The sequence below is a fragment of the Bos indicus genome, chromosome 15 (genome assembly GCF_029378745.1).
Source record: "Bos indicus isolate NIAB-ARS_2022 breed Sahiwal x Tharparkar chromosome 15, NIAB-ARS_B.indTharparkar_mat_pri_1.0, whole genome shotgun sequence".
Taxonomy (NCBI): domain Eukaryota; kingdom Metazoa; phylum Chordata; class Mammalia; order Artiodactyla; family Bovidae; genus Bos; species Bos indicus.
In genome coordinates, this window is record NC_091774.1 from 75,178,964 (window position 1) to 75,201,052 (window position 22,089).

At 57.2% G+C, this 22,089-nt stretch overlaps 1 protein-coding gene and 1 long non-coding RNA gene across 8 annotated transcripts in view; one reads left to right on the forward strand and one right to left on the reverse strand.

The window, feature by feature from the left end:
* The window catches only part of CD82 (CD82 molecule), a 56,455-nt gene that overhangs the window by 30,862 nt on the left and 3,504 nt on the right, over positions 1–22,089 (forward strand). For all 4 annotated transcript variants that reach the window (XM_070804097.1, XM_070804095.1, XM_070804096.1 and 1 more), the window contains exons 3-6: positions 5,723–5,795; positions 10,762–10,886; positions 11,033–11,107; positions 20,836–20,937. In XM_070804097.1, the coding sequence (XP_070660198.1) occupies positions 5,723–5,795; positions 10,762–10,886; positions 11,033–11,107; positions 20,836–20,937 (375 nt within the window). The remainder of the gene's footprint in view (positions 1–5,722; positions 5,796–10,761; positions 10,887–11,032; positions 11,108–20,835; positions 20,938–22,089) is intronic.
* LOC139187365 (uncharacterized) lies at positions 716–15,657 on the reverse strand. 4 transcript variants are annotated; one of them, XR_011570927.1, is made up of 4 exons: positions 15,520–15,657; positions 9,620–9,833; positions 2,792–3,605; positions 716–2,700 (listed from the first exon to the last, which is right to left on the reverse strand). It is a non-coding gene; the product is annotated as an uncharacterized lncRNA (long non-coding RNA). The 4 variants fall into 4 exon arrangements; XR_011570926.1 differs by having other exon boundaries at positions 716–1,299; positions 2,121–3,605; XR_011570925.1 differs by having other exon boundaries at positions 716–3,008; positions 3,526–3,605; positions 15,520–15,655.

The window sequence follows — 22,089 nt, forward strand, 5'->3', positions numbered from 1 at the left end:
GGTGGTGGGGTGTGGCGGGGCTGGGGCCTCAGGCAGATTGTTGGAAATGGAAGCAGGTGGGGGTGGAAGGAGATTCCCAGCGTTCCCAGCTGGCACGGAGGCAGAACACTGGGCCCCTGCCCCAGTCTTTCCCTCTCCCGGAGCTCCGCCGAGGCCACAGGGCGGTCTGGGTGGGAGGTGGGCATGGGGAGAGCGGCATCTTCCTTGTCCGGTCCTGACTCCCCATCCTCCTCCGCCAGCCCTGAGGAATCTGCCTGCGGCAGGTCTGGGTCTCAGCTGCCCCACCACACCCCCACCCACACGGTGAGGGGTGTCCCCCACTGCTCCGAGCTCCCAGAGGGTGGGCAGAGTGAGGACACCGTCGCCCCTCCCCAGACCCACCCTCCTCTCGGGCCAGGAGCCGCCCAGCTGTTCGCTCCGTGCACATCTGGAGCTGCTTTTCCCGGGGCCTTGATTTTCCTCTCTGGTCTGGCACAGGAGGACTCCTCCTGCCTTGGAGTTGCCAGGATGATGGAATGAGTGTGTGTGTATGTGTGTGCATGCGTGTACATGCTTATGGGTGAGTATGTGTGTGTGAGTGTATGTGAGATTATATGTGAGTGTGTGTGTGTGTGCATGCATATGTGCACACACTTATGGGTGAGTATGTGTGTGAGTCAACGTGAGATTATGTGTGAGTGTGTGTGGGGGTATGTGAGCATGTGTATGTGTGAGCAAACGTGGGTGTGCATGTGTGGGTGTGTGAGTGAGTGTATGAGTAGTGTGTGAGAGTGTGAGTGTGTGATGGGGGTCGGGGTGGGTGGAGAGTGGACTGGAGACCGTTAAAGGAGTGGAGCTGGGGGCTGTGGCCTGGGGTGGGTGGAGAGTGGACTGGAGAGACCGTTAAAGGAGTGGTGCTGGGGCTGTGGCCTCTCATGCTACTGGTTCACCCGACACTATTAAAAAAAATCAAAATGTTTATAGGATGTTTATTATGACTCAATTTTATTTTTAAAAAGGTATATATATATATGCATATTTTTGAGAGGAACAGAAAATACTTCTGAATATTCATGTTGGGATTCCTGAGATTTTTGGTTTCATTCTTTTTGCTTCTCTGCATTTTTCAAATTTTCTACAATGAATTCCTTGTGGAAAAAGTTTTTTTACATTACAAGTTACACAGGAGTATGCTGCTAAGTCGCGTCAGTCGTGTCCGACTCTGTGCGACCCCATAGACGGCAGCCCACCAGGCTCCCCCATCCCTGGGATTCTCCAGGCAAGAACACTGGAGTGGGCTGCCATTTCCTTCTCCAATGCCTGAAAGTGAAAAGTGAAAGTGAAATCGCTCAGTCGTGTCCGACTCCTAGCGACCCCAGGACTATAGCCTACCAGGCTCCTCTGTCCAAACCAAGCATCATGCTAAACTCCCTCTCATAACTTTAACCCAAAACATAGATGTTTACAGGTGTATTGCTGGCACACATGCATGCACACACACGTACCCACATGCACCCACACACGCACATACATGAACACACGCACCCACACCCATGCACACAGAAGCACACACAGAAGTGCACACACACATGTACCCACACATGCATGCACACACGCATGCACACGCGTACCCACACCCCCACATACATGTACACACACACCCACACCCGTGCACACAGAAGTGCACACAGAAGTGCACACACACGCACACATATGTACCCACACATGCATGCACACACACATGCACACGCGTACCCACACACCCCCACAATACATGTACACATGTACCCACACCCGCGCACACACATGTGCACACACATGTACCCACACACCCACATGCATGCACACACACATGCACACACGCGTACCCACACACCCCCACACAATACTTGTACACATGTACCCACACATGCATGCACACACGCATGCACACACGCGTACCCACACACCCCACACATACATGTACACATGTACCCACACCCGCACGCACACACGTGCACATGCATGTACCCCACACACCCACATGCATGCACACACACATGCACACACATGTACCCACACATGCATGCACACACTTGCGTGGACATGGACAGCCCTGGTGCTGCCTGCCCTGCAGCGGGTCCACCCTGGCTCTGGCCTACCTTCCCTGCTTCAAGGATGCTGCTGAGGCCGCCCTGCCGCTCCGGCCCTCCATTGATGGCCGCAGGGCCTGGGCACCTGAGTTTCCCAGCTCAGCAGTCAGGGCCCTCCCGGCAGGGCCAGGCTTCTGGAAATCGGCTGTCTGCACAGCCCGAACCACGCCTTCCCTGGCAGGCACTGTGCTCCCGGCTGAGGCCCAGCTCTAAGGGCCAGCCAGCCAGGATGAGGGGTGGAGTGTGGGAGCCGGTGGTTCTGTCCCTGGGGCTCTCAGGGCCTGAGTGGGGAGTTTGGGCTACAGGCTAGGAGGTGGCAGGGCCTGGGGACGCAGCCCCCCATGCAGCGGGAGGGAGGGAGGTGGAGACTTCATGGAGGAAGGGAGAGGGGTTGAGGGTCTGGGGCCAGGGTGTCCCTTCCACTCCCAGGCTACCTGCGGAACCAGAGCCTAGACGAGCTTCCCTAGGGCCGCGCTCTGAGGGTTGGTCTCGCTTCGTCTCCTCCCAGCTGCTCCAGGACACTGGCAGGGAGCAGGTATTCCCTCCCCGGGTGCCAGGGCCCAGGAGGGCTCATCAGGATATGGGGGGGCTGTAGTGGGAGAGAGGGGGAGCTTTTTATCTCAGGAGGGTGAGAGAGAAATGAGAGAATGAAAGGAGACAGTGTGTGTGTGTCCATTTACCCATCACTCGTCACTCATCCACCAAGGGTACACTTGACAGCCCTGTGTATTCAGACCCCGTCCTGGGTGCCAGGTAGACATTCACTTGGTGGAAGAGCCGTGGCTTCTGCGCTCGGGGGCCTGTGGTCCGGGGAGTGATGGACTTCCATCAAGTACCGGCTCAAGTGGACAGTAGTACTGCAGTTGTGGGAGGAGCTGGGCCTGAAGGACATGGTCCCTAAGAGAGCAGATAACAAGGCAGCCGACCTCACCGGGGCAGTCAGCAAGAGCACCCTGCAGTTACGTATGCGGCTGGCAGGACCACAAGTCCAGCACCGGGGGAGTGGGTCCCAGCGAGCCTCTCTCAGCTGGGCAAGCAGCCCTTCCAGGAAGGATCTGGGTCTGTGTTTCCTGCACAGCGGGAAGCGGTTACGTGATTGAACCTGTGGTTTGGCCAAATCTCTCTGGCTGCCGTGTGTTCTCACGTATGCACTCGGGTCCACGTGTACACCCTGGCCTACCCCCCTTGTGACCCCAAACTCCCCAGGAAATTACCCCAGCATCAGCTTTTCTCAGATCTAAAGAAACTTTGAGGCCGCGGGTGCCGTGGCCTTTCTGCAGGTAGGATGCTGGCCTGTGAGGTGCCTGGCCCCTGCCAGGAGGCTCTGGTGGGTCTGGGGAGAGGTGTTCATGAGGCGTGTGCCCCGTGGCCCCAGTCTGGGTTCACAGAGGAAGGGGGTGTCCTGGCCCCCTACCTGGCCTCGTTCCTGGCTGTCCCGTGGCCTGGTGCGGATCCAGCAGCACCTGGCAAGCGGTCAGGCCGTAGTCCCCAGACCTGCAGAGGAACCGAAAAGATCGTACCAGGCGCTTTACTCGCTGGGCTCCTGGAGGCGAGCTGAGGAGCCCAGCTGGGCAGTCTGGGATTTTACTCTATTGGGGGTAAAATATTTGCCCAGAGGGAATTTTCCGCCCTGTCTTGCATTCTCTGTTTGGGAGGGCAGTTCTTCCTGCAGCCCTGCCCATGAGTGCAGGTGAGCAGACCGGGGCTGCTTCACGTGGGTGTGAGTGCAGGGCAGACCCCGGGCCAGCCATGTTGGGGTGCGGAAGGGTTCAGGAGTCTTTGGAAACCTAACTGCCAGGCCCTGTCAAGCCCACCTTCCTCCCAGAGAGCTGTGTGGTCTGAGGTGCCTGCCACTTACGGGTGGACACTCGCCCACCCCACCCCCCCTCCACCCCCAGGGTCCCAGGAGTTTTCCTGTTTTCAGGGACTGGCTTTCTGGGCCGAGGCCCAGGACAGACCCCCAGAATCCCTGACCCTGGTTTGCTGCCACGTGACCAAGCTGTACAATCAGACCTGACATTGAGCCCCTGATGGGTGAATTGGGGGACCTCAGGCAAGGTCAGGACCCCAGTCTCCCCGTCTGTAAAGTGAGGACAATAACAGGGCCCATCTGATAGGGAGAGAGGAGGCGACAGGTGAGTTGCTGGGGACAGATGTCGGGGGGTCATTGTTTTTTCCACTTCCTGGCCGCAGCTGCTGTTGTCTTTAAGGGGTGTTGCCTCTAAGGGTGAGGCGAGCAAGGTACTTGCTTTGGGGTCGGCAATAGCCCACCACATTGGGGCCCTGGGCCTTTTCAAAAGGCAAAAGCAGTTAACACCAAGCCTGTCTTTATTTATAAAAGATTGATATTCTGTTCATCATGCATTTTTTTCCCCATGAGGTTTCGTTTCTTAAAAATGGTCTCTGTGAACTCATTTATCTCAGTTACTGAGTGGTTTTGGTGACCCCTGAGTCACAGTTCACATGTGAAGCAAATGCCCCATTCACCTTACCCAGGGCCCCAGCTTTTTAATAATTGTAGAGCAAGACTGACGAAGCCCCTGGGGCCAAGGGGCTCATCCCAGGCTGAGGGCTTTATCAGCAGCTGCTGGCCTAGCCCCTGAGATTATGGGATGATGACTGAGGCGGGAGCCCAGGGCTGGTGGTAAAGGGACATGGGGACGCACTGGGACCCTGAAGGTGGTTTATCCCCGAGGTGGACCCAGGCCAGGCCCCAGGGGAAGGCCAGTCTTGCAGGGTGATGCGTCCCCTTACGGGAATCTGTGCTTTGGCCCAGACTGTGGGCCCCTCCCCACGCTTAGCTGGCTTGATGGGAGGGTGGATCCTGGTGGCGGTTCCACCTGGGGAGGTAGGCTCAGGTTGTGGGTCTGCCCGCTGGTGCAGGGAAGGGAGGCAGGAAATCCCTGGGCCTGGGCCTACAACGACCACACCCCACCACACACCCCATTCCTTTCCTTTTCTAATCTTGTATGTACACAGTCTGGTTCATGAACTCAGTCCCTTGCTGAGTCCTCTGCCCCTGGTACAGTAGGTGCCCAGGTCCACAGGCTGCATGCAACCCAGCCCTGCCCTCAGGGAGCTCACAGTCCAGCCAGAGGGATATGCGGCAGAGTTAAACCCAGTGGGTTTAGTGGGTTTAAGAAGGGTCCGATGGTGGTTGCCCCGCAGTTGAAGCCCCTTAGTTGGCTGGGGGTCAGGAAGCCTCCCGTGAAAAGTGGTCTTGGAGCCGAGAGATCTGAAGACAGGTTAGGCTTCGATGATCAAGTCCGCGGAAGGCTCCACGTGCCCCGGAGCCTGGCTTGTTTGGGAAGCTCCCAGCCCCCAAGCTGGGGAAGGGCCAGGAGATAAGTAGGAGGGTCCCCCTGGCAGGAGGCGGCACCCCCAGAGCCGGCACCCTCGGTTTGACCGCACACAGAGTAGGATAGGGGAGAGCAGAGAGAGGAGGGACTTCCCACTCCTGGCCTGCTCTCTGGATTGCTGGAGTTGGTTGCAGTTGGGGTTCGGGGCTTGAGGCCACCCTGACATCCTGGGCTGGGCAAAGATGGATGTGGTCCCTCCGACCCGGGGGCAGCTGGGAGGGGACCCCATTAACTGCCCCTTTCTTCTTCCAGGTCCTGGGCGCGGTGATCCTGGGCTTCGGGATGTGGATCCTGGTCGACAAGAACAGTTTCATCTCCATCTTACGTAAGGGTCCCCCTGCTCCTCCCTGGCCCAGCTGCCTCTGAACGAGGGGTGGGGCAGCAGGTGGGGCTGCTCCCACAAGTCCTCGACCCTCCCTTTTTCAGCTGCCCTCGGGGCCTGCCTTGCCCAGGTCCTGCTGCTGACCACTCTGCGCCGCCCCCCCACCCCCCCACACCCCCCCCTCCCCCGCCCCGGGCCTCTCCGCAGGGGTTTTCAGAAGGAATTTTCTCTCCCTCTCCAAACAAAGCTGCTGTTGTCTGGAGAAGGCTGGGGGATGAGAGAGGCTTGTTCTCCATCCTGGCCCCTTCCCTCTGCCCTGACCTTGAGAAAGCCTCTTACCTCCTCCGTGCCTCCACTTGCCTGCTCAGCAACACATGGGCAGTGGTGCCTCCCCTTCCCAGTTCAGAAGAAAAGCCAGGAGTGGCAGGTCGTCAGGCACGCACGAAGCACCTGCGACGTGCCTGGCCCCGGCCAGGTGGGCCAGGCAAGTGTGGCGATGAGGAGGCGCCAGGCCAGCGTCTACCGCTTGTGGTCACAGTGTGCCAGGCACGGAGCCAAGCGTTTGGCATAGATAAACTGCCTTAACCTCAAGCAGCCTTGGGCAATAGGAACTTCCCGCCTTTCAAATGAAGACTCAGAGAAGTAACATCCCTGGCTCAAGTTCACCCAACCTCAGAGTGATGGGTGTGGGACTCGGACCCCCAGAGCTTTGGTCCAGATGGTAGGGAAAGCTCCTTGTCTCCCTCTTGAAGCTGGAGGGGAAGAAGCCCAGGGCTCCCCTGCCAGGACGTTAGGAGGCCTTCCTGGTGCTCTCGCCGCCTCCTCCAGGAAGCCTGCCAGGCTTGCTGAGCTCGCCTCCAGTGGACGTCCTGAGGCGGGAGGGAGGCAGAGAGCGGAGTCCAATGCCACGCCCCTCAGTGAGCGGGTCCTTGGCTCACTTCCCCTCCCAGCAGCTGCCCGAGGCAGCAGGTTTGGACTCAGGCCCGTGACAGCTGCTTGATTTGAATGAAACGGAACCAGGCTAGGATGGGTGATGGAGGGGGCCCCGGGGGCTGTGCCTCCCCTCGGACGCGAAGGGAAGGGAAGCAAGGGTGATGCCCCCTCCGCCATATCCGCTGCTGTCTGGGACTGTCAGTCCTGACTTCTGCTGGGGGCAGGGCGTGGACGGCTCCCCATCCGGGGGCTAAGGTTTGGGTTTCCTGCCACAGTCGGGTGCCCACACCCCCAACACCCTCCCTGCGAGGAGGATGGGACACATTCTCCCTGGCCGCGCTCGCTCGGCCCAGGCTGCCTGCTTCCTGGGCCGTGGTGCACACTCAGCGGGCACTGTGCCTCGGGGCAAAGTCTCAGGGCCCAGCCGGCCCACTGCGTTCCTGCCCTCTGCACCCCGCCTGCCCGGCGCTCCCGGGGTCCTCCCTGTTCAGGGCTGAGAATCTCAAGTTGGCCAGGCTTTGGAGGCCCCCTGGATGCACCCGAGTGATTTTACAGATACCGAGGCCTGACCCCACCCCCAAGGGATCTGACTCCAGGGGTGTGGGTGGAGCTCCAGAGCACCCCCTGAGGCTTTTAAAAATCTTCCTAGGGGGTTTCCTGGGCAGCCAGAGTTCAGAAACGCTAATGTGTTAGCCCAGTCACTATGTAAACTGAGGCTCAGAGAAAGGGAGAAAAAGACTTGCTAAGAGTCTCGCAGCAAATGAGAGTCAGAACCGGGAGCCCAGGGCCTACTGTGTGCGTGAGCCCAGAGCCTGCGTGACACGGCTCTCCTCTTACCTAATTGAGTCCTCACTGGGAGTCCCTGGGGCTGGGCATTACCAGCCCCATCTTACAACGGAGGAAACTGAGGGGAAAGGTAGACACTTGTCCAAGGGCACAGCTAGAGGGTGGGGGAAGAGGGATGGGAACCAGGGGGCATGGCTCCTGAGCGCCCCCCTCACCCCCTACCACCGGGCCCCGCAGCACGCCCCACATTCACAACGTCAGGAGCAGAAGCCAGCACGGCGGGTCAGGACTAGAGCACCAAGCCCGATGCCAGGGTTCCGGTCCTGGCTCTGCCATCTACTGGTTGTGCGATCCTGGGCAAGTTACTCCACCCTCTGTACCTCCTCATCTGTGATATGAAGGTGATAATAGACCACGTCATGAAGTCCATCCTGAGAAATTAGGCAAGTTAATGTCTGAACGAATTTGGAAGGGTTTCTGGTAAACCATAAACTCTGCATAAATGATTGTTAAATCAGTTTATAATACCATCTGATCCTCAGAACATCTTTAAGAAGCCAGAATTACTAGTTTTATTTCACAGAGGAAAAAAAACAAACAAGCCAGAAGCCCAGAAAATGGCCTGCCCACACCCCACAGGGGTCAGAGCCATTGGCAGCAAAGTTGGGGGTAGGTAGCAACCGACTTTGTGTGGCCCTTGGGCTCTTTGGGAGGTTTGGGCTACTTCCTGCCCACTTCGCTGGTACCTCTGAGACCCAACAAGACCAGAGGATGCCAGTCTTGGTGCATAGGGCCTGGGCTATACGCGTGCCCCCTTCCTACGTCACGTGGCTCAGATCAGGAGCAGGCCTGAGGCCCTGGAGGAGGACAGGGACTGACAAAATGTTCCGGGAAACAGAGACCTCGCACCTCGGTTGGTCCCCCAGGAGAAGGCCCCGAGTGGCGGTGGCGGCGGCGGCGGGCTCTCAGCCCCCAGCCTTGCCCCTTGGGCCCCGTCCGCAGCCTCCTAGCTGCTCCGGGCCCCGACAGACGGATCAGGGTGTGGAGCCACCTTCTCTGGGCCGTGGCAGAAATTCAGCAGGCTGGTTTGGATAAAGGGCCTTCTTCAGGGCTGGCACACCGTGGATTTCCAGGCAGTGCCAGTTGATGTTGGGAGGAGGAGGATTCACTGGGAGGGCTTGCTGAAACCCAAACCCAGGAAGTTTAAGAAAAAGCAACATTTGACCGCCTCCCCACTGCTCTTGTTGGTGGATGAGAGCCCAGGCGGTGAGGGCCTGGAGTAAGAGGGAAGTCTCCTCACTCACCCCCTCGGGGCCTCTGCTCAGCTTCTCCGGGTCTCCTTTAGGGAGCTGGGTGGGGCGGCCGCCCTGCCCTGATGCCTGAGAGTGAGGTGGGCTGGCCAGGGCGTTTCTTCAGCTCCAGAACCTTCTGTCTGTGCCCAGGAAGTGGGGCTGGATCACCTGCTCCTACCCACCCATGCGCCAGCTTTGTGGTGTTCCTTAAGGGCCCCCGCGCACCCTCCATGGCTGAGGTGGGGACCTCAGCCCCTCTGAGGTTCGCCCCCACCCTGCCAGAGTCGCTGTCAGTCAGCCCGTTGGCAGCCCTGGGCGCGCCCAAGTCATTGGGAAAGCACGATGAACAGGCGGATTCCGGGTCATCTCCTGCAAAGTCTGCCCAGCTGTGGTGGACCCAGGAATCTGCATCCCCGATGGCGGTCCTCCTGATCTGCTGAGGCTCTCGGGGTTGTTCTGTTGCCGTCTGGAAGCTCTGCCCACCCCCCACACACCCTGAGGGTGCTTCACCAGCTTCCCTGCAGCGCCTGGGGCTGTCAGAGGACAGCGCCCGCAGCCCCCTGCCCACAGGAGGCGCGACCCCCGGGCCCTCCTGGCACGTCACAGCCTTGGGGTTTGGAGTGGACTCCACACACCCCACACCTGGGAGCTGGAGGAGGGCGTGAGCTCTTCCCTGCGTGATCTCTTGGGATTCTTGGGAAATGCTGGTCGAGATTTCTGACCTCCATCCGCCCGGGGGTGCTCCGTCATGGCCATTAGGCACCGCCCCCCTTCCCCCGCCCGGCATATCCCCTGCCAGACTCCTCTCTCTCTCACCTTCTTTTCCGTCTTCCCGTGCCCCAAGCTTCCTCCCGTCTCAGACGTGTGCCGTGCTCACTTGATCTTAGCCAGCCTCAGTGTCTTCATGGCCTTTCACACCCCTCACCCCGCCACACGTCACTTCTGTGGGTGGGGATCTCAGCAGGTTGACTGGCCGCTGCATACCTAGCATTGGCGTAGCGCCTGGCACTCAGAGGTTCCTGGTAAATCTCTGTGGGCCAAACAAATAAAGGAGAGAAACGCCTGCATCAGTGCGCACGGCCCGTGCAGAAGTGGAAAGAGCCTGGCGTCGGGAGTCTGTTGTTGAGTCGCTCGGTTGTGTCAGACTCTTTGCAACCCCATGGACTGCAGCACACCAGGCTTCCCTCTCCTTCACTCTCTCCTGGAGGTTGCTCAAACTCATGCCCACTGGGTCAGTGATGCCATCCAACCATCTCATCCTCTGTTGCCCTCTTCTCCTTTTGCCTTCAGTCTTCCCCAGCATCAGGGTCTTTTCCAGTGAGTCTCTCTTTGCATCAGGTGGACAAAATATTGGGTCTGCCCATTCGCAAATCCCAGCTCTGGCCCTTGCTGATGTGCCTTTCTGAGCCTCAGTTTCCTCATCTGTGAGATGGGTGTGCTAGTGCCTGCCGGGCAGAGTTCTGGCAGATGTGTGAAGCCCTGAGGCATAGTGAGTGGGCAAGAGGAGCCACGCTTGTTGTTTATGGACATGGAGAAAGGTGGGCTTCTGCGTCCGTAGCCCCAGCAGAACCTGCCAGTCTGTTTCGTTAATTCAGCAAGTGACTAATACAGCACTTTGCTGTGCTGGACACTGTCCCGGGGGTGGGGTTTCAGCAGGGACCTGTCCCTGCCCTCATGCAGCTTACAGGCTCCTAGGAGTCGCAGACGATGAGCAAGAGAAGTCAGTAAAACTAGTCTTTTCAGTCCCCTAAGTGCTAAGGAGAAAAAGGAAAGCAGGGAGGGGGCGGGGCACACATCTAGGGGAGGCCACTTCCAAAGCAGGGGAGGGAGCAGGTGCCTGGCTGGATGGCTGACCCCAGTGTCCCGACCCCACGGCAGGGATGTGGCTGCAGCCCTGCCCCAATTTTGCACTCAGCAAGGGCGAGACAGGCTGAATCCAATGTCCTTCTCCCCCGCAGAGACCTCCTCCACCTCGTTCAAGGTGGCGGCCTACGTCTTCATCAGCGTGGGGGCCCTCACCATGCTCATGGGCTTCCTGGGCTGCCTGGGTGCCGTCAAAGAGGTCCGCTGCCTGCTGGGGATGGTGAGTGCGGTCCCCCCAGCACTACCCACCCAGCGCCCCCATCTCATCCTGCCCGGGGGGCCCTGGCCCAGTCTGGGTGGGGGCATCCAAGGGGAGGGGGGCGTGGTGGGGACCCTGCTGACTCTGTGTCTGCTCTGCACCCCCAGTACTTTGCCTTCCTCCTGCTGATCCTCATCGCCCAGGTGACTGCCGGGGTCTTCTTCTACTTCAACATGGGCCAGGTGAGCACCGCCCCGACCCCGGCCCCACCCTGACCTGGGCTGGACTAGCCACGTGGGTAGGGAGTGGGGGTGGGGGTGGCTTGGGGGTGGGGGACAGACAAGAGGCCTCGTGGTTGTCACAAAGAAACCCAAGTGGGGAATTCCCTGGAAGTTCGGTGGTTAAGACTCCATGCTTTCACGGACAAGGGTGTGGGTTCAATCCCTGGTCGGGGAACTGGGATCCTCCAAGCCATGTGTCGCAGGAAAAAGAAAGAAAAAAGGAAACTCGCAGGTGCCAGGTCAGCCTCCAGGGCCTCCGGTTCCCTATGGTTGCATGGCAGAATGCTAGAGGTGGGTGGGGACAATACAGGGTGGGTGGAGTCGCTGCTGGGCCCAATATTGACTGGACCCCACTACTTCCTAGCTGTGTGGCCACTGGCAAGCTGCTTGCCTCTCTGTTCCTGTTTCACCTTCTGTAACAGGGGAAATTAATAATTTAACTCTCAGGGGTGCTGCAATGATTCAGCGAGATTATCCTAGCAAAACACTTAGCGTAATTCTCAGCATCTCGTCCGCAGATGAAGCCTAGGGAGGAGACGGCCCATGAAAACGTTATTCCCATGTCAGAGGGAAGATCTTCAGTATTAAGGAATAGAAAATCAGACATACTGGGGCTTAAACTCTAAGGATGTTTGTTGTTGATTTAACCAGAAGTCAGGTTTGGAAGCTCCAGAGGCCCTGGTTCTGGCTGTCTGTTCAGCACGCTCATCATGACATCTTTCCTCCATCATGCCACTTGTCTCATGGCCACAAGACGGCTGCCACAGCACCAGGCCTGACATCTGTGCTGCTCTGGCCAGGAGAAAGGGAGTGGGGCAGTGCCAGCCATGGCCATCCCTTTTATCCAAAAAGCAAGCCGCTGACCAGTCTCCTCCAGACTGAGTTTTAAAGGCACTCCTAGCTTCAAGGGAGGCTGAGAAAGTGAGTAACCAGCTTTCAGCCTCTAAAGACAGAGACGCAAGAGAGAAGGGGGCTCTCTGTTGGCCACTGGGTGTGCCAGTTGATTGTGACTGTCACGGTTAGCATTATGGAGCACCTGCTCTGTGCACTTGGTATTTTCTAGAAGCTTTACACACATTATCTCGTCTTGTCCTCCCAGCAGCTCTACTGTGTAAGTCTTGTGTTGATGGGCTGGGAAGCAGATGCTCAGAGAGGTGATTAACAACGACAGCATCAGTAATAGTAACGATAGCCCCTTATCCCTAATCCCCACTGAGCACACACCAGATACAGGGCTCAGTGTCAGCCACTTTCCATGCCTGCTCTCCCTGAGCCCCGCCTCCTCGTGCTCCAGGTGAGGGCTGAGGGCATACAGTGGCAGTAGCCAGGCCAGGTGAGGGCCCAGGCACCACGCGGCCAGAGTTCACCCTGGGCCCAGCTGAGGCTGGGTCCTGCCTTCCCTCCAGGACCACAGTTCCCATCCACCTAGGTGAGGGCCCAGGCGCCACGCGGCCAGTCAGAGTTCACCCTGGGCCCAGCTGAGGCTGGATCCTGCCTTCCCTCCAGGACCACAGTTCCCATCCACCCACAGGGCTGGCAGAGCCAGTGGCCATGTGGACTCCTACATGTTACCACTTTGAAGGTCAAGTTGCCACAGATCCTTCTTGGAAGGAAGTTGAGAAAACATTACAGCAACGTCATCAAGTAATACTTCATAGAATTTAGAACAAGCCTGGTACTAAACGCTTTGTATATACTGCGTTTATTTGTTCCTCATAGCAAGCCTTTGAGGTCATGGGTATGAGTACCCTTTTTCAGATGTAAAACCCAAGCACAGAGAGGTTAAGTCACTGGGCCAAAGGTCACACAGCTAGTAAGTGGCAGAGCCAGGGTTTGAACCCAGGCCATCTGGCTTCCCCGTTCACACTGGTGAAATTTCCATTGTAGTGGTTCCTACCTGAGTCAGCTTTGCTTATTTATAATCTACCCAGTCTGTTTCCTAGGAGCAATGGCGCTAGCTTCCAACGTAGCCACAGAGCAGCTAAAATCAATATGAGGAATATCAGAAGACACACTGGGAGAGAAGAAAAACATTATTTCTGATCTGGGGGACAAGATACTCATGGGAGCTTAGAGCTAACTTGAACACTGAGCTTCCTGGCAGCCAAAGTGAAAGGGAAAATAGCAGTTTGGTAGATGAAAGGAAGTCGGCTTGGTTACCATACAGAAAGCCAATGTTGAGGGAAGGGAAGCTGCTCTCCCAGTTCTTCATTCCCATTGTGTGGCACTTGGGGCTTCTCTGGGCCCCAGTCAGTGGCACATCACCGAGAGAGGGGATGAGGACGGGGCCACAGTGAGCGGTTCCTGTGACGCAGAAGCTAGTCAGACGGTGCTGGGCAGGCTGCGTCTTCACCCTCGTGTTGTCCCATCTCACAGTAATGAAGACAGTGTCCATCTGTGAGCACCAGTCACGTCCCAAGGGCTGAGCTGGTCGCTTGACACTCGTTTTACTTTTACTGGCATTTTCAAGTTTAAGAAACTGAGGCCCAGGAAGGCAGTGACTTTTGGCCCTGGTTCTATGCAGTTCAAATGCGACAGAGCGGAGATTCCCATCCACTCCAACCCAAGGCCTGTGCTTCCCTCTACTTCCACGCTGCCTCCCTCTAGCTGGCATAATCTGCTTGGCTGCCAACCAGGAGCCATGCCCCAGAGACGACGTCCAGCCCCAGAGCCGGGCTGGTTTGGAGAATCAGCTCTCCTGACTCTAGTCCAGGCTGTCTGTGTCACGGTACCCCACTGTCCCCTTCTCTGCCTCCCTCAAGCCCCCAGACTCTACACTTCATGCCCCCAGCCCCCAGCCCCAGCCCACCTCCTCCTCTGGAAAGCAGGGGGAAATTTCCTGGCTTCACCAGGGAAGTTCTGGCGCCACCCGATCGCCCGAGTTGGAATGAATGATTTATTTTTTCTTCCCCAGCACATTGTAAATCCCAGTGGAAGACTAAACATGCCCTTGGTGGTGTTTATTCCTGCAGATGAGGCCCAGCTGGGGAGGTGGGACTTGGGTGAGCCTGAAGGAAAAAGGCTTTTTTGGAAGGCGACGGGCCCTGTCTTCCTCCCTCTCCAGGCCTCCTGAGCAGGTGGGAGGGACTGAGCCCCTGGGGTCTCCCTGAAGTGGTCTCCAGTGTCCTTCCTCCCAGCAGCCACTGTTCCCAGGGCAGCAGCAGGGGAGGCTTGGCACCTTGAGCAAAGCATGGGCCTTCCAAGCTGTGGGGTCTGCTTCTGTCAATGGAGGAGGATAGACCTGGTTGGCTTCCCCTCAGCCCCAGGGTTGCTGGGAGCCCAGACTTCAAGGCTTGTAGAAAACACAGGTGTGTTGGCCCAGGGCCTGGACCCCAGAACCAAGCTGCCCATGCGGGAGCCCCGCTCTGAGACCCTCGTCAAGTTACTCAGCCCCCCTGTGCCTCAGTTTCCTCCTTTGTCAAATGGCAGTGATCCTACAGGTCCGCTCTCCCTAAGCCATAATTCCAAAGTCCAAAAAACACTTCAGAAATCCAACATACCACTCACAACTCATTTGGTGGCAAAATCGAACCCGGATGGAAATGAGCTTGTTGATGGCCTTGGCTGACCCCCTTCAGGTGCCCCCAGGAAGTACAGAATGGAAGAGATCATGGGGGTGATATGCAGCCCTCCAGCCCTGCCTAAAATCTGACCGTTGCTCAGTGCCGGGGCGCACTGGCCCCGAAGGCCACCTTATAAGTGGGGCACCAAGGGTGGAGGCGTTGACAGATGGGAAGGGCCTAGTGTCTGCCTGGCCCAGGGCAGATGCGGGCTGGCATCACTGCAAGAGTTGCTATTATCGTCACCGTTGCTGACTTCACCAACGCCTCGTAAGGGCTCAGTGAATGGGCAGCTGTTCCTATTGTCAACAGTATCAATGCTCAAATTAGCAAGGGCTGTGGGAACCGGGATTTAGGTATGGAGTTAAGACTGCTCTGGCTGTGTCCTTGTCTGATCATTACCCAGCCCCCCTTTAGTGGGAAAAACTCAGGTCTGGGTTCTGCCGTTGCCTGCTATGTGACCTGGACATGTTACTCAGCCTCCCCGAGCCCCTGGTGACCTCTTGGGCCATTCCCAGCTCTGTCACTCTGGGTTGCTGGCTTGTTCTTTCCGGGTGGTGGAGGGTGGGCAGGGGTCAGTGCAGGAGAGGGTGAACTAGTAACCGGTTCCCAGAATGTGCTGGGTGCTGGGCTGGGTGCGCCCACACAGGCCGTCCCAGTGACCTGCCTGTGTGAGGCCACTGAGGCTCTGAGAGTTTCCTCAGGGGGCTTCCCTGGGTGGCTCTGACGGCAAAGAATCTGCCTGCAATGCAGGTGACCTGGGTTCAGTCTCTAGGTCGGGAAGGTCCTCTGGGGAAGGGTATAGCAACCCACCTCGGTATTCTTGCCTGGAGAAGTCCATGGACAGAGAAGCCTGGCAGGCGACAGTCCATACGGTCGCAAAGAGTCAGACACGACTGAGCGACTAATACTTTCACTTTCAACTTGAGCAGAAGGCCTGAGGGCTGAGAGCGTGAGGGGAGGGGCTCGCGTGGTCTGGGTGGCTGCCGGGGCGGAGGCAGGGGGCTGGTGGTGGTGACAGGGGCTGAGCTGGACTGCTGTGTGCTCTGCATAGAGGGTGGCCGGCCAGGAAAGCCATTATTCCCTTCCTCCTCCTTCCCTCTCCCACGCAAGAGGCCCACAGTAGCCAACCAGCCAGTGCCCATAGGAGGGAACACACAGGTGATTGTACGAGTTCCTTGAGGACAGCGTGTTCTGTGAGACAGCTCTCCCTGCCATGGAAACTTCCTGATTCACTAGCTTGGGTTTCCACGGCCACAGGGAGATGGCTGGAGTCGGGACGGGGGTGGAGGTGGGGGTGGTGGGGACCTTTCTCTTCCCTTTCGGGAAAGGGGAAGAAGGCACCCAGACTGTCCTTCTGGAGACGAGTGGGCAGACACTCTCAAGGACCTGCGTGTCTGGCTCCAGCGCCTCACTGGGGCCCACCCTCAGGGAGCCTATCGTGGGGGGGCGGGACAGATGTACATGGCGTGGCCCCCGGCTGAATTCCTCAGTAGCTGGTTGTGTAGATTGCAGCCGGACTTTCAGGAAAGACCTAGGTGGCCACTAAGAGCGAAAATGCTACCCCCTCCACATCTTCCAGGCCGAAGGGTCCTCATTTCTTACCAGGTTCCCAGGATGAAGCCTCAAAGTGCTTGGCAACCCCTTCTGTGTACAGGGGGAGGGGCCGAGAAGGTGTGGGTCCCTTTCGTTGCACAGGGACCCCTCATTGTGAGAGGCAGTTTGGCACATAAGAGCATGGAGAGAGGGCTGAACACCATCCCAAAGAGGCTGCAAAGGAGCCTGGAGATTTACCCTGGGGAGGAAGGGGTAAAGGGAGATGAGGTTGGGTCTCAAACATCTGAATGACGTTTGTCCTGGGAGAGAACGATTCGATTTGTTCTGTCTGGTCCCAGCTGGGACTTGGGAGGGAGATGGAGGATGGAAACCAATGGATAGAAGCCATTTGGGCTCAACTTAAAATGAACTGATTGTACCAAGAGCCTCCCTGCAATGTGCTACTTTGTGTGGTACTGAGTTCCCCATCACAGGGAGCATTTAAGCAGAGCCTGGAAAAGTACGAAAAGGATTCTTCGTTTTGGATGAAATGCTGTCTTCTGAATGTACCTCTCTCAGAGGAGTCGCACCACAAAGCGACATAGAAGTGTAGCCTGGGGTGGGGGTCGGGGGAGAGGGGTCCCAGAGGGCGGCAGGGTCGGGGCCGGGTGGGGATGCTGGATGGCTTGCTGTGACAGGATCTCAGGGCCCTGAAGATGCATGTAGCTGGTGATGGGTGTATCTCCACAGCTTGCCCGCTGTCTCATCTTGTGAAGCTGTCCTCACTGTCTGCGCCTTGGTTTTCTCTTTGGGGAAGCGGGGAGGATGGTATTGGACAAGAGCAGGACTGGCTTCCTAGGAGTGTACACTGAGCAGCCACACAGCATCCCACACTGAGAAGGTTTCTGTGCTTGGGCTGATGTCTTGAAATTCCTAATCATTTTGAAGTAAGGAGCCCTGCATCTTCACTTTACACTGGGCTGTAAATTATGCAGCCATTCCTAGGCAAGCCTCTTTATTGCATGTAACAGTAACCCAACTGAAACTGGCCTGACCTGGCTGCAGGCTCAGCTGGATCCAGGCTTCTAAAGGCTGCCACCGGCACTTTTTCATCCTCAGCCCTGCTCACCTCCGTTGGCTTCCTTCTCAGGCCAGATGTCCCCAGGGGGGCTTGGGGTGGCCACTCAGGCCCTCATTCCACCAAATTAGCAGAAAGCGAGGGCCCTCGGGTGTGACCTTGGGTCACTTGCCCATCCCTGAACCACTCACTGTGCCAGGGTGTAGAAGGTGCTAAGTGGCAGCCTGGTGTTTGCTTGCCCCTGGCAGCGAGGGGGCAGGACTCCTCGGCCACGTGGAGGGTTTGAGGGGTGCTTACTGCTAAGGAAGGGAGTTGCTGTTTCAAGGAGGGAGAGTGGACATGGGGCAGGCAGAAACCACAGAGTGGCCCCTGCAGGGATGAAGCGAGATGGTGAGCTGCTTCTCCCTGCTCCTCCCTGTCTCAGGAACAGCCTGGCTGCCAGGGTAACTTCCCCGGGCTCCCGACATTGCCTCCTGGGCAATGGGGTCCCAAGGCATCAATGCCGAGCTGAATCAGCCCCTGCCGCCATGGCCCCCCTGGCCCAGTTGTGTCCCTTGGCCCCATTCTGGGCTGGAGGATGGATGTGGTGTTTCCATGGAAACCACCCAGCCTCGGTGGAAACCACCCAGCTTCCATCGCCTTCTCATTTCTGGGGGCTGAAACAGGGAAGTCTGGGCTGTTGTGGCAACCATGCTGGGTATAAATAGAGCCCAGGTCGGTGAGGGGAGGGCTGGTGGGAGGATGTGGGGGGAGACCGCTCTCTCTGCAAGTGCCCCTGGGGACCTCCTTCTTTCCACGCCTCAGGGGTCACCTGCTCACTGGGGAGCAGAGGTGGAGCGGAGAGGGTCAGGGCAAAGAGGCTCAGATTCTGCAGGCAGACAGCCCTCGCTGTGCGACATGGGAAACCACCGAGCTGCTCTGGTTTAAAACTGCTCATTGCAGTGACCTCAAGGGCTTTCATTCCAAACAAGAGAACTGAGGGAGCTTAAAATGATACCTCAGTTCAGTTCAGTTCATTTCAGTTGCTCAGTCATGTCCGACTCTTTGCGACCCCATGAATCGCAGCATGCCAGGCCTCCCTGTCCATCACCAACTCCTGGAGTTCACTGAGACTCATGTCCATCAAGTCAGTGATGCCATCCAGCCATCTCATCCTCTGTCGTCCCCTTCTCCTCCTGCCCCCAATCCCTCCCAGCATCAGAGTCTTTTCCAATGAGTCAACTCTTCTCATGAGGTGGCCAAAGTACTGGAGTTTCAGCTTTAGTATCAGCCCTTCCAATGAACACCCAGGACTGATCTCCTTTAGGATGGACTGGTTGGATCTCCTTGCAATCCAAGGGACTCTCAAGAGTCTTCTCCAACACCACAGTTCAAAATGATACCTAGGCAGCTTTTAATTATTTGTTAAGAGAATTTTAAAGTAAGTGGTCCTTGTCATCACCGGAGAAAAGACTATATTCACATCTGTGAGTTAACCTAATGTCTAACTTTACATTTTACACTCTCCATACGGTACTGTTACAATCTATCATGTGTTGCATTACACAGCCATATGGTCTGTAGATTTTTGTAGACTTCCACAGATTTTGACCAAATTAAACATATTAAAGATTAAGTGCTAAAGAAGAAAAAAAAAAGAAAAAGAAACTGGTATGACCTATTGCAAGTGATGGCCATGGGGTTTAAATGCTGATAGAGCTCAATGGATAAAAACTTGGGTTCAGGAATCAGTCAGACATGGGTCCAAACCCCAGCTCTTCACATGTTGGCTGTGAGACCTTGGGCAAGTTAATTAACTTCTCTGGGCCTTGTTTTCTGCCTCTCCATAATACCTAGGCCATCGATCTGCCTGGAGGGTTAGTCAATGCATTAAAAGTCCTTCATCCAGTACTGTAATAACAAGCTTGATTGAAGTTGGCTGCTGCTGTTGTAACTAGTTATTGACAGGCAAGCTTTGCAAGTTGTAGATCTCTGCCAGTAAAACCAGAGAAATATTTGACTAAGAAATTTATGGTAAGAGAGGGACAGAGAGCGATCCTTGGGCGGGTGAATGGAGGGGGCCGGGCCCGCAGGGCGGTCTGCAGGATGTGGGTTCTTTGAGCCCTGTGTTCGTGGGGAGCTGGAGGAAGCCCCCGCTCATGGAGTTCTGAGCTGGCTCACTCTGAAAGCCCCCATCTAGAGGTCCCTGTCGCACCTCCCAGATTCCTCTTTCTCAGGAACTGAGGGACAGGCATGGGGCCATCCCCTTGGTGTTTCCGCTCCTCTCAGGCCCCTTGCCCCAAGGTTCTGTGGGGACAAAGGTGACCGTGAGCAGCCTGTTCCAGCTGGGGCGCCTGGGGAGGCCCCTGAGCAAGGTCTGCAGGTGGGGCTGGTTTGGGTCTCACCTCCCGCTGCACAGTGGGCTGGTTCCTGAAAAGCTGCCATAGTGAGATCCTCTGTTCAAAGCCCAGAAAGAGGCCTTCGGGGCCAGAGCCTTTTGATCCTGGCACCTCTCACCCACCTTCTTTATAAACGAGGGTTTCCTCTGCGGGGTTAGCGAAAAGCAGGTGCTTCCCTCTTCTCCCACAGGGACCCTACATCCCCAGCCAGCCTAGGCAGATGTGAACTCTGGGGGGCCCTGGAGCTGGGCAGGTGGCAGGGTTCCTCGTGCGTTCATTCTCCATGCTCGCCGCACACTTCCCCTGGCCAGGCTGGCTCAGACTCAGTCGCTGCCCCCCACACGGAGCTGATGTTGTAGTGGTGAGAGAGACCGTAAATCTTGGAAGCAGATGAGCGTGCTATGATGAGGCTACAGGGAAAAACCTGCAGTGGGCCTCCCCTCGTAGGATAAGGAGGGCCTGGCAGGGGATAGGGAAGGGCTGAGATTTTCCTGGGTGGTTCAGGAAGGCCGTTCTGAGGAGGAGCCATTTGAGGAGAGCTCTAAAGAGAGTGGGAGCATGAGCCACGTTCATATTTGGGGGAAGAAGATTTTAGGCGGAGGGGACAGCAAGTCGAAGGCCCCAGGCAGGAGTGCACCTTGCCCAAAGACCCGGTAACTGAAAAGGAAGGTGGAAGAGCAGGGAAAACGAGGTCTGGAAGCAGCAGGGCCAATTCTGTAAGGCAATTATCCTTCAGTTAAAAGAGTTAATTAAAAACAAACAAAAAGAGCTGGCCAAAAGGTGTAGGGCCTTGTGGGCAGTTGAGAAGACGGCAGCGTTTCTCCCGAGCTTGGTGAGATGCCCGCCGCTGGACAGTTTGCAGCAACGACGTGGAGATTCTCGCCCACAGGCTCACGTGCAGCTGAGTGCTGAGGAGACGGGCGGGCGGGGGGCTGACCCGACTGCACTGGGTCGCGGGTGCTGGCACCCAGGGAGGACCAGGAAAGTGGTTGGAACCGGCGACAACATGCTTCTGAGCAGTGAGCGTAGCCCTGGCGTTTCAGGGCATGGCAGAGAGGCAGCTTAAGTACGTGTGACCAGGGATGGGGCCGCGGGTTTCAAGTATGCTGACTGTGGTTTGTGCTCTCTCCTTTGCAGCTGAAGCAGGAGATGGGCAGCATCGTGACCAAGCTCATTCACAACTACACGGACGGCTCCGGGGACAATCTGCAGGAGGCCTGGGACTACGTGCAGGCTCAGGTGAGGGGCCACGCGCACGGGCCTCTGGGTGCCTGTGGGCCTGGACGTGCCCGACAGACAGAAGCTGGTGGTGTGACTGTGTGTCTGCTGGGGTCAGGAGCTCCTGAGCAGCCCCTCTTCCTGCCCGACCCCCGGTTACCCCCACAGCTCTTTGCCCAGGGGCCCCGGGCCCAGAGGCTGATCCAGGATTCACAGCACTCTCCCCACCCCTGGCTGGAGAGGTGGGGGCAGTCCTCCACCCGTTCCTCTCAAGCCAGGCTGGGCGTCCCCCCTGGAGGAAACTGCGTGTCCAGGCTGAGAGGCTACACAGGCCCACGTGAAGTCCGCCTCTGGGGAGGTGGCGTGGGAACCTTCCAGGGCGAAAGGAATGTTCTATTCAAATTTTGATCCAGGTGGCGGTTATGACAACATGGGTAGAAAAGTTCATCAAGACGCATTTGTTCACTTCAGTGTGAAGTGAAGTTGCTCAGTCATGTCCAACTCTTTGCGATCCGATCCCATGGACTGTAGCCCACCAGGCTCCTCTGTCCATGGGGATTATCCAGGCAAGAACACTGGAGTGGGTTGCCATTCCCTTCTCCAGGGGATCTTCCCGACCCAGGGATCGAACCCAGGTCTCCCGCACTGCAGGCAGACGCTTTACCATCTGAGCCACCAGGGAAGCCCAATCCACTTTAGCGTATTTCACCTCAATTAAAGTGGAAGAGAGAGACGGGTTGACTGACTGACTGGGTTCCCAGCCTGTCTTGATGTCCGTGTTCCTGCCTTGATGTCAAACCAGTCACCACACACAGCAAACACCCTCGGTGATAAGGTCCCAGACGCCCCCCTTGGGTGGTCCCGGATGTTGTGCACCCTTGGCTGGGACCTGCCCTCCCCGGCCGGAAGCCAGTAGCCTCCCCCACTGTCACAAGAGGACCTGCTGGCCCTCCCACCCACTGCCTTTGGGGAGGCCTGTGGGTGTGAGGGGCAGGGAAGGGGCAGCACAGGAAAGCCTGACATCAGGAGACCCCGGAGACCAGAGGCGGATCTCTGCCCTGGCCACGTGGGCACATCTGGTCTCTGAGCAGTGAAGGAGGGGAGGGAGACACTTCCTGGACGACATGCGTCACTGAGGTTTGGTGACATGAGGGGCCTGTGTCACCTGAGGGG